This window comes from Gasterosteus aculeatus, chromosome 3, assembly GCF_964276395.1.
Source record: "Gasterosteus aculeatus chromosome 3, fGasAcu3.hap1.1, whole genome shotgun sequence".
In the NCBI taxonomy this organism is placed as follows: domain Eukaryota; kingdom Metazoa; phylum Chordata; class Actinopteri; order Perciformes; family Gasterosteidae; genus Gasterosteus; species Gasterosteus aculeatus.
The window spans coordinates 10784920-10797121 of NC_135690.1; the positions used below are offsets into that span (position 1 = coordinate 10784920).

A 12202-nucleotide genomic window follows, 5' to 3' on the forward strand; every position below is an offset into this window, starting at 1 on the left:
GGAGCTCTTCATGTTACGGCAGATTGATCTATGTCACATTTCTCTGTGTATTTAACGTTGTTTTGTTATCCCCAATGGGACGATCACGCCAAACTATAGAACATAATGCATGTAAAGAAAACAAGTGGCCGCCAGTATTCTGCTCATCGTTTACGTGGGCCACTGTCACACAGCTGGACGTGAACTGTTAGACGTTGATGTCTGAAACGCACCACACGCACCCTTTTTCACCCATCAAACTTCACGTAGACAGTGAGTTCCAGCTTTGGCTGTCGCTGCACTTTTTAATGATGCAGCAGTGTGTCCCAGTAAAGATGCCGGTCTGTAGGATGTGCATTCTGACATATGGCTGTGCACCAAAAATATTTTGCTTCTCTAAACCAGCAAACACAGGGGGGGGGAGGATGGTAGCAGAAGGTCAGACACATGGCGCGGGCATCATGCAGTGGAGGGCAGCAGCACGTGTGTTTATTTGCTGACAGTCGGAGCAGTGGCCAGCTTTGCCTGATGTATGTGTTATCTCGGCAGTCAGTTTCATTTAACCGCTCGGTGCCATATGCAACGCGAAGAGCACCGTCACATAAGCATGAATAAGGAATGAAAACAGTTGGATAAACAAAGACTTGTGCTGAATGTCATTTTGGCTCAGCTGTCTCCTCTCCCAGATGCTGGTGTACAACCGCCTCTCCGATATTACTCTGTCATACTTCAGACATTGCGGTCTTTGGGGGTTTAGTCAAGTCGAAGGAGGTGCTACGGTGCCAATGTGGCTCACGCTGCCCCGTCTCCTCCTTGGTCAGGGGTTGTTTGTGCCAATGTGGCCTCACTGGGGGGAGAGAAAACGTGTCTTTTTAGTAGGCCGAGCTCTATAATTAGCACAGGATCCGTCTTTGACACAAGGTCAGGACAAATGCTGGGCAGTGATGAGCCCCAAGTGGACTGAACGTACTGTGAAGCACACCTGATAGCGTGTGTCTGGGATCGCTAATTGTTACAAGCAGTCAGTGTTTTTATTGCATATTCAAGTGACTCAATGAAGCTGATATGAAACAAAGTAATGACACATGGAGTAAAGCTATGTGGTGATTCATTTAAGCCTCTTCTCAATTCAAGTCATTTCTCAACTGCATTTAGCAATAAGATACAACGTATTATATAATCATCTTCATCCCATCATTGGGATTGATAAATCCCCAAATACCCTCCAATGTCAATAAGGAAAAACGCACATTTTTTAGGTTATAACGAAAGTCAAGCTTGCTGTCCCAACTTGACTGAACATAGGAGGGTAAACATTGTATCTCCCTACCCAATTTGTTCAAAAGGGTAAAAGTGTAGTGCAGAGGAGAGAGAGACAGATCCAATCTGTTGATTCCAACACTTTGTGGCTCAGCGTTGCCGGATCAATACTCTATCAACCAGTATACTGAGTTCAGACACGAGACGATACTTAGTGCTTCAAGATAAGAGGAGGGAATCGACAGGAGAAATGTGTTACTCAGACTGAGGCCACCTTAATTCAGTTATGTTATTCAATTATGTAACATTATGTGCAATACCGGAGAATTATTAGATGCTGTTTTGAAAGTTCGGTCCTCTTTCTGGCGCTTCTGGCAAACCTCAACACTGCAATTAGCCTCGTGAGATTCTAAAATCGTTCGCAAAAGCAATTTCCCGAGCAGCTCGTCCCACGCCTCGTTGATGTCATGCTGTATTTGGTATGCTACCGTGGTATCCTGTTAATTTGGGAAGCTTTAATCATTTGCATTAATCCAACGGGATACATTATGTTTCCTGCTTTGACAACACTTCCTACTTCACTCTGAGCCGGTGAGGCCATTTGTCTTCTAATGCCCAGGAGAATGTGCTTATCACTGCATTACCTATTAAGCTTCTTGTGGCCCCCAAATGGAAAGAGCTGCCATTAATATCCTTCAAGGTAAAAAAAAAAAAGAAGGAGGTTTCTTCACGGGGTAAGAGGACAGCGTGTGTTATACGACTGTCTGCTGCTCTGGTCCTGGACGTCACTGAATGAGTGAGTGAGCTCATTTAATTAAGGGCGCATTAAAAAGTAAACCCAGGAGCCTTTTCCCCACATATACATCTTCCCAATGAGGCTTCACCTGTCCGTCAGACATATTTCTGGGGGCTGGTAATCCTTAAAATATTATTTCGTCAAATTACTTCTAAAAATGCTGTGTTCATCATAGTTACAAAAGGTTTACTCACAAATATGGACACATAACAATAGTGTGGTGGTGTTTGCGCTCTTCTATCCTGCCCTTTTTTCATTGGCGGCACTGTTCCATATTATCTGTCGTAGTCAGAAACCACGAATCCTGCTGATTACACCAGAGAACCATCACAGCACGAGAAGCAAAGACACTCAGTTGACCTGTGAGTTTTACTTGCTGCAAGGGGAGCCGGTCAAGAGTACTAGACTCTTCACTCGATCAAACTGGCTATGTCGACTCGAGATTTAAAACAGCTTATACAGGCAAATGTGTGGGTGTGCGTAAGATAACGTATGAGTGTGTGCAAATGTGTTTTGAACTCCTCCCATATATGAAGTGTTTTTTCAGTTTGGTGGAGAAAATACAGCTGAGTCTGCCGTTTCCTGTTTTAACACAATTAAAACAGGATATGAAACAGCATATTGCGTAATGATAATAGCACAATAAGCAGTATTCCCTAACATCTGTCATGCGATTGTTGTGTTGTTTGATACCTCACATAAACCGAAAAGTGGGACAGAGTTGAGGAAAAACTGACGATACAAACTAATTCACTTTCTAATTAGACAAAACCAATTGAGTTCAGACGGAGCTTCATGGTCAAATCACTGAAGTTCAGTCCTTCAGTGATTTGACCATGAAGCACCGAGTTTGCGACGTCTCTGCATTCACCAGCTCTGGCTTCCTCTTCGGTTTTACAGCCATCTCAGATTTCTCAGAAGGAAAGCTGGAGTAATGAATGCCGATGGGAACATAAACCTACTGCTGAACTAATTGGAAGCTCCGTCAACCCTTTATTAAGAAATATTTAGGATGTCACCATTAAAAAGTTTTAATAACATAACAGGGAGACCAATCAACCGACCTACAGCCTGACAGCCTCGGAGCCACAACGCTAGTTAAAAACGTTCAAATCGGGTTTACCGCCCCTCAAAGGAGAGCCGTGCAGATCGCACACCCTGACACCCCTCGGGCCGCCGAAGCTGAACTCTCTGTATCTGATGATCACGGAAAGCTCTGCAGCCACCCGATGTAACTTCCGAGCCGTCCCGTAAGTAGGTCTACCGGGCTTTTCCCCTCGTGATCTGCGTGCAAGAAAAGAGGAAAAAGCAAGAGAAGCAGGGAAATGTTGACAACATGGACCCCCAGAGGAGAAAGCTCCAGGTGGGGTTGTTGGAGCGTGGAGCCTCTCGCCGCTGTACCTCCTTCAGAAGGCGTAACATGGCTGGGTGAGCTCCTCTGTGCAGGGCCCTCGTCCTCTCCGTGTCACTTCACATCCGTCATGCTCACGCAAACGGAATCGCCGCTGTTTTGTTTTCTCGGTAGATTCCTCTCGGACGAACCGGAGCTGCGTACGTGTAGAACACCAGCGCGTACTGTGTGTGTGTGCGTGAGTGTGTTCACGTGTGCAGTGGCCGTCGTCAAAAACTACGTTGTGTGCAAGCACAACATTTTAAAACATCTCCTAATTAAAAGAGAAAGTCAATCCAGGCAGATGGCACGAGCCATCCTAGGTAGTTATTGCCAAGTGAACCGTGGCCCCTGTAGACCTCGACTGAAGCGAGAAGAAGGCTCCGTTGGATTTGGTCGAGGAAGCTCAGACTCTCGGAGAGAAACCACACAAAGTGTGCGGACGTGACCTTCGGAGGCCACAAAGCGGGAGATTTTCAAGGTCTTTGTTACGCCGTCAAAAGAAGTTCTCAGCACACACTGCGTTGAGTTATATATTCATCTTGCTTTTTGTTCATGTCTTGGGAGCCCGAATAATTCATGAAACGAAATTAGAATTTGAATGTGTATCTTCCAGGATTTGAAGAATTAGGTGCCGATAATAATTCTGTTTCCTTTAATCTCAGTGCTGCGCCTCGGGGTCTGTCGAGTCTCTCTGACTTGCACCTACTCACATGAGTAATGACTAGATTGTGAAAACATGCCTCCCTTATGCAAATACATGTGTTGCTGTGCGTGTTGCGGGAAACTCAATGTGAGAACGCCACTAATGGGTTTATACACTTGAGAGAGGTGTTAGTTAAAAGGATTCCACTACCCTCGTTTGCCCCAAAATCATTTGTCTTCACCTTTTCAAAAAAAGGCCCAGATTCCTGTTTTCTAATGAGGAAACAAGTAGTACCGAAGCTGCGCTCCACAAAACCTTCGTACTATGTCGTCTGAGGAAAAAAAGAGCAAAAATGTGTTTTTTCTTGGTGACAAACGCCGTTGGAGAGGAGAGAAACCTGAAGGGACAAAGGGAGGGGGAATGTTTGTCCCACTAGTTTTAATAGGGTCAGTTCATTGAGTTCTTCTTAAAAAGCGGGAAAGAATGTTGATTTAGATCCTCTGAAACAAAGATTACTGATTGTGATACAGGCTCAAAACACATCAAGCACAGTATTCTAGTACAGGGACACTATAACACATTTAGTCATTTCTGTTCATGGCGCCAAGATGAGTCGTTATCGCTTTGACTTTGGCACTCTGACACAGGAGATAATTAAGAATGAGGCAATTAATTGAGATTTAAAATTGGAGGCAAGCAGTTTCTAAAACAAGTGCTTCTTGGCGGCAGGCTTTCCTGAAATACTCTGCATCATAGAGCGAGGCCTCATCATAGATAAAGCGTCGGGGTACTTTGAATGTGAGAATTACATTTCAGGAGAATATGATGTGCTGTGAAACGCATCAGTATCAGTGAATAGTGTCACATGTTCCCCTGATTTCTCCATGGTTCACATCTAGAGGTCTGCACTTCAACTCACCGTAACAAATAATTAATGGATATTTTATTTGCATGTATAAGTGGGCATTTCATTTAGCATTTTGCATTAAAATGAAGATATTTTCTAAGGGTTTAAGAAGTGAGGGCAGGGTTATGTTAGCGTCAGCGAGGCAAACCACTGCTTGACTTTTCGGCCTTACGGCCCCTCAGCCGAGCTTAAGCTCCCTGCTCGCCTCTAAACGCTGTATCTAATTTGCAGCATCAAAGCCACGATGCAGCCCGGTTAGGAACCCGCGTGCCTGGGTAACAATCCCGGCCCAGAGAGCTCAGCTTCCAGCCCTCTAAGCCAGCGACTTATTAGACCGTACCGCAGGTCCTCTTGGGCCGAGGAGATTGAACGAATCTGACCTCTGCGTCTGAGCCGCTGGCCGAGCTCGTTGCTACAGGTGGGGAGTGTTTTTTTCCCCCAGTGTGTTGCTTTTTGAACACAACACGCTAACACAATTTTAGTAGCTGCCGTGAAGCTTTAAATTCCAATCCTCTGCACGCTTGACGTTTTTTTTTGCTGGGTCGTAGTTTTCCGTTTTGGTAACCAGGTTTGGGGAGTAAAATGTTTTACAGGTTCTCTGATTTTTTTTTCCCCCCCCCGAGCGAGGGAGATCAGATTGTTTGGAGGCGAGCAGATGAAGGAGTCGGGATAACGGGGAAAGTGGGGATAATTAATGAGCCGGCTGTCTGGGATGAGTGAGGAAGGAGGAGAGCCTGATCTCCGACAAAAGGGACGATTACAGGCGTTCAAATAACGTGACCGGTTTCATGGCAGCTTAAGTGTCTTCACGTTGTCTAGTCTCACTGCTCTTCTCTGTCTGTGTTTCTCCTCGGCCTGCGAGCAGCCAGGAAGACGTGTGCCCCCGCAGAGTTTGCCTGCTTAAATGGCCAGTGTGTCCCGGGACGGTGGCGGTGCGACGGGGAACCCGAGTGTCCCGACGGCTCCGACGAGGCAGCGGAGACCTGCAGTAAGTGAAACCTTTCAGCCGCGCTCGCATCCCGGGGCCGTCTTTAGGTCCACTTGATTCTAACTGGAGTCTTATTGCAAAGTCGGCACATTGGTTCGCTTTTGAATCATACGCTCCATAACAAAACCATCAAATATTTATTTTGCTGATCGGTTACAGACCATTGAAATAAGAAAAAATAAAAACTGTGGGTGGCTTAATATGGTGGCGTTTTCTGCGTCGCGTCTGGATACGCCACCACGTCTTCATCTCTGACGTTTTATACTTTTATCTGGACTCTCATGGCGCCTGTATTCCTGGTTGCTGATTTACCTTGTTATCCCGGCTCCAGCTGCCATTCAGACGCCTCCCCCTGCCTCCCCCCTGCCTCCCCCCTGCCTCCCGCAGCCCACGCACTCCAAAGCTCAGTGTTGTGTGATGGAGAGTGCCTCTCTGCGAAGCCGTTAGAGCCACCGATCGCTGGCTGGCTCGCTTGGAGCCTCTGCCAGTCTATCGCACCCACACAGCGGCTCTGACAGGGGTTACTGGAGGTGAGGTGACGTCTCCGCAACCAAGCATGGCCTCAAGTGTGGGAGGCTCCAACCAGACATTCATTGTTTTCGTTCTTTCTTCAATGCTAATTTCTTCTGCTCCCGTGGCGGCTGGCTTCTCTCTTGGGGTTACAGATTTCAGATCTGAGCTGGAAGCACTAAGTTGATGAATAATTATGTGTTGCGGAGAAGCATTTAGCTGTATTTCACCCTGAACAGCTGTTTCAACCCTTTCAGATCTTCATCAGGATTCTGTTAATCGTTATGTTGGAGCAACAACACCCTGCATCTATTTGTTTTAAGAGGTGTTGATGTTTTATGCGAAATGCATTCTGGGATCGCCCACATAAGTTCACCTCAGCTCCCCTGGCTGATACATGTAGACGGAAGCTGTAACATTCAAGTTGGCGTCAGGAGGAAAACTTTCCAAGAATGACTTGTTGAGCCAGGGTGCTGGAGGCTGGTTACACAATACCAGTTTGAAGCCGACGTGTTTGTCCTACCCATTACTACAATGCTCCTTACACTATTCTTTACGTTACCGTGGGAGGAATTAAATTGTGGGATTCAAGAAAAGGCGAACAAATCTTTGGATCTCATCAAAGGACGTTCACGTCTTGTTTCGGTCCAATTCATTGGCGGCGGATGTCCGTCTGTTCAGCGGAAAATCAAGCAGGCAGCCGAGCAAAGCTTCTGATGTCACCCCCAGAAAGTTGGGTGCAAGGAGGGAGACATAAGGGACCTCTGAAGGATAACAAGTTTTCATATTGGAAATCCAATTAAAGATAAATGAACGAAGGATTCGTCGCATGGCCACAGAAAAAAGAGATAGAGATCTGTGCTGAGAAGAAAGCCATTTATATGGAAATCCCTTATGCATTGACTCTACGTTGGGGTGTAAATCCCCTGAACGCCAGCGCTGAAAATTTTTGTTTGGGTTTTTATTTCTCTCTGCAAATAATAATCAGGATTAAGTATTGCTTTTGACACAATTTGTCAGAAATATTATAAATATCTGGAGGTGTAGAGACATATTTTAAAAATCTTTTTAAGGTGCTGTAGGCGCAATGGTAATATGAATGTCCTCCTTCTAAAAGTCAAACTATGCAGCCCTCCTCACTGTGTGCCAGGTGAGAGGTGTCCCATTCAGGATTCAGGAGAGGTCCACACATCTCAGATGTCTTTCAGTTTGAGCGCTTCCAACTGTGCCTTAATCACACTATCGAGAAAAGAGACTGAAGAATGACGATGCTGTACCTTCATCAACGGCAACCAACCCTACACTGATGGTAGGAAATACAAAATAAACCACAGGCCATGAAAATGTATATTTTTCCGGATTGAATTTAAAGCTTAATTTTCATTCTGAAATTCTAACAGTGTCAGCGTTTTGCTTTTCCCCTCAATCTCATGCAACACTTGCCTTTATAGTCAAAAGCTGCCACGCTTTACATTTATCAATTAAACCCGGCAGGAGTGATGATTGTTTTATGTTTTAATAGTCGTGGGAAGACCGGAATTTCACACAGACTGCATACAATTGTTAGCGTGCAAGAAATATGAAATTTGCCATTATGTGAGACCAGTGAGTGGTCTCACATCATTTAATTACATATAGCACAGCGCACACCTTAACGCATCATGCTCCAGTTATGCTGATAAGACTGTGCTGTGCTCTCAAATGCAAACACACCTTGTCTTACTCTCTTTTGCCCTCCCCCCCCCCCCCCTCCACACACACACAACTCTCTTGTACTTTCAATTTCCTTTCCACATGTGCACACACACACACACACACACACACACACACACACACACACACACACACACACACACACACACACATACCTACTGCTGAGGCACCTTGGACTCTGCAGACATCTGTGCCATAATCATTCTGGCTCGCTGAGTGGATTACCAATTACACGCTGGAGTAGCGTTACAACGCTTTATCAAGAATTCAAATTCGGGCCACACTGAACGAGTTACTAGCCGGCCATGAAAAATGGATGACTCTGGGACGTGAATTAGCTCATAGTTTTTGTATCAGACTCACGTGTAATCGCGGCCGCTGCAGCCAGCTGCACGGCAGCTCCTCCGCTCCCTGGCCAGAGGAGGAGCGTCATTTCTCCGGGCTCCTCGTTGCCCCGAGTCCCTTGGTTAAGGAGCTTAGCCGCAGAAGGAGGGCACTTTGCTACTTGACACTTTCTGACTAAATTGCTGAGTTCAGTTCATTGCTGCTTGTCAGTTTGCCTTTTCTGCTTTTGAATTCAGTTTCGAGGAGTTGACAGGCCTGTGGGAGTTTCAGTTTCAAGGAGTCTTTCGGTATTCTTTTTAAATCCGCCATATAGTATTTTCAATTAGGTCGTGTAATTTGTAGTGGCAGATGGGTATTTTTTTGAAAGGGGTTATGATGAAAACCTTATTCTATAAACTGCTGTGCAGATAATGAGCCTCAACCCCGTTGAGCTTTTTCTTTAGGCTTTACGGTTTTATTGACTTTAAAATGGACAATGTTAACAATGTTCTTGTGTGCATTGCACTTACTGAATATTACATCCATTTGTGTTTCGTCACCTGGATTTCCTTTTGGCGTGTATAGGTTTCTCCTCTACCAGTTCTTTTTGCAAGTTACTACGTTGGCAAATTTTCATTAATAGCTGACATTGTTTACATTTTTGAGGCTGCTATATATATATATATATATATATATATATATATATATATATATATATATATATCAACCCTCACATTTGAGAAGCTGCAAAAAGGGACTGTTTGGAATTTACTCAATTTAAAAAAAGGTATCCTTTTTACAAATAGTTAATACATGTTCTGTCACTTTAGTAATTGATGAATCATCTAATGCTGATTAATGTCCAGATGACTGGGAAGTTTGATTTGAATCCTCCTAGAAATTAAACGATAAATGATCAAAACGATGAATTCCAAATAATAATGGCTCAGTTGGCTCACTTTAATCCGTCAATTAACAGCAAAAATGAAATCCACTAAGTTAACTTCTAATAGTGTTTGAATGGTTAGCACTGTGATTAACTGGCAATCAGTCCACGGTGTTTCCGTTGCTCAGTATCTGCCAGAATTCAAAACCCCAAAAAATAATGTGCCAGTATTAGTCTTTTATTAAACTGTCTCACTTAAAGCAGCTTGGGTACCGCGTTTAATATTAAGTAGAGATGCACGCTTCAGCGCCTTGATTGCTAATGCACTTTGCTGAAAATAACAATTTCCGTTCTTGTGTTTTGCAAGCAGCAAGTTTTCTCCGCTGTACCAGATCTATAATTCAGCGAGGAGGACATGGCCACGCTAACCCGGTTTAATGAACCGCTCAATCTGAGCAGGACTCAGATGTTATTGGAGTGATTTGTGCCTTTTCAACTGTGAGGCAGAGAAGCCGAGTTATCTCGTTAACCACCGGAACCCAAACACGTGCGCAGGCCCACCTACATACATACATACGTACGTCTGCTCCTACAGCCACACAAAATCTGATACCTCAGGCAGTCGGATATATGTTTGTGAGAAATTGGGAGGTGTGTGATTCTGAATGATGGTTTTTAAGCATCCACATGTTACTAACTGTGACTGGCTGTCAGGAACTGGCAGTAAGATGGATCGCCTCTCGTTACAAGTGTCAGAAATAGGCATTCATTCATATGAAAATGAGTACCGAACTCACAGTGGCTTGTTACATCCGTCGGCAAGCTGCAGTTTGTCATATCCGATCAGTTTGAGTGTTTATTAGGCTTTTTTTTTCGTGGTGGTATTATATCAGACGCCTCGTGGCCACTAACAAATTAAAGCGTCTTTACGCTCCTTCACTGAATGCCAAGTTTAGCCGTTTTAGGGGGTTGCTGTCAGCAATAACAAGGTCAATCGTGACGATCAAACGAAAAGGGAAGCCGTTAAACCTGTTGAGACGAACACTGCCTTGGGTAGAAGGTGATGGTTGCTAAACAGATCTCCTGCCAAAACACCACAGCGGAGACGAATCCTCATTTTTCACTCTGGTGGTAAACAACCGGCAGGCAGTGAGTTTGTCTGTGAGTAATTGCTTTTTAATATGTTGCCTCTTTCTGAAGCCAAAACCCATCACCTACGTCTTTATTACAATCGTCACTTATTGATGGCGCTCAGGGGGGGGCGTTGAGTTACCACTGCTACTGTCGTTTTGAAGTTGGCTTGCTTTGGATTTGGGAGGAAGCGGCATCGCGGTTCATTAAAGAGTCACAAGTTGAAAGGACTCGACAGCTCGGTGGTTTTGGGATTCTGCTCAGGTCTTCGCTCTGCCCGCCTGTCCTCCTTCATCTCTTTCCACTCTGTGTGGGTGATTCTGGATTTGGCTTAAGGAGAAGGACCTGAAAGGTCGAGGATCAGTTTGTCTTCTTTTTTTCTCCTTTGCTGCAGTATTTTGCTTGTGGCTTGTCCCCGGAGCTGTCCTCAGCATCGCTCTCTTCTCTGCTCACTCATTTCCTTGATTCTTGTTTGTTTTTTGGCTGTGGTGCGTGAAGCAAATATCACTGACGCAGGCAACGTCAAAGGCCGTCACACACCCTGTTGCGTCGGTAACACACTTTACTCAAACATAGACTTTCTCGCCCCGCGAAAGAAACAAAATTCCCCTTTTACATTTCAATCCCGTAGATTAACCACGAGGGAAATGGTCGCTACTGGCAAGTGGAAAAGGTCAAACGCTTGATCCCTCCACGTAGGACGTTGACGAATGAGTTGGCAAATGCAAGGTAAAGAAAGGAATTAAATGTTTGTAAGAAGATGACACCATACAATGTTGTCCCTGAGCCCGAGTGTTCTCTACTGTGTGTATGTGGGCGGATGATGGGGGGGGGGGGTCACGGCCCGCTGCATCAGCCATTCTCGCTGCTCAGCCTCCCCAAGCACCAGCTGCCTCCCCGCCCGTCCCGCCCGCCCCCCCACCTCGGTACTGTCACCCCGGCGTGCCGCAGGGACAGTTGCACACTATTAAGTGCCGAAAATAACCTTGATATTCACCTTCACACGACGTCTCACGGTTCCCCCTAAAATATCTGCCAGGCCTGTAAACGGTATCGGTCAGATCATGGGACTCTGAGCTCGACAGGCCGGACGCCAGCTCACCGTTGCAGTTTTCATCCAGGTCACGAGTCTGACGCTGCAGTGGAAGGAACTCGTACTCAGACCTCGCTGCTCCTCTGCTTCTGGATGACTGGCCTCCCTGTCACTCCGAGGACCCTGTGGACGCTCGTCTCCGTCGGGTCCCTTTTCTATTCTGGTAGCACAGCGGACGGAATGAATTAATTCACTTTGGAACGACACGTCCGTCCAATGAAATGTAAGGTGATGTGGTGCATCCTTGAGGCCCGGTGGAGTGGGTTGGTGGCCTTGTCGGCTCGCCTGGTGGAGTGAGCCTCTTTTCTTTTGCATTCTTCTTTCTGCACCTCTTTCCGGTCTGTCCTGCTAATCCGATAAAAGAGAACGGGCGAAAATAATAAAAACCTCTCCCACATCGATCATTTAAATAAATGTCAAACTGCGGTCCATCGGCTGGCAAAGCTACAGAACTGATTGAAGAACGTAACTTTTTTTTTTATCATGAAAACATTACGAAAAATAAGATATTATTGTTAAATGTAAATATAATATAAAAAATGAAGCATATGTTTGGTGCAGAGACTGACCCCACATTTC

The 12202-nt window shown here is 45.4% G+C and overlaps 1 protein-coding gene across 4 annotated transcripts in view; it reads left to right on the plus strand.

Moving 5' to 3' along the window:
• LOC120816145 (low-density lipoprotein receptor-related protein 8) overlaps positions 1-12202 on the plus strand; it is a 55815-nt gene that overhangs the window by 12022 nt on the left and 31591 nt on the right. For 2 of the 4 annotated variants that reach the window (XM_040171534.2, XM_040171533.2), the window contains exon 3: positions 5844-5966. The exons of the other annotated variants lie outside the window; for them this stretch is intronic. In XM_040171534.2, the coding sequence (XP_040027468.1) occupies positions 5844-5966 (123 nt within the window). The remainder of the gene's footprint in view (positions 1-5843; positions 5967-12202) is intronic. 4 annotated transcript variants of the gene reach the window in all.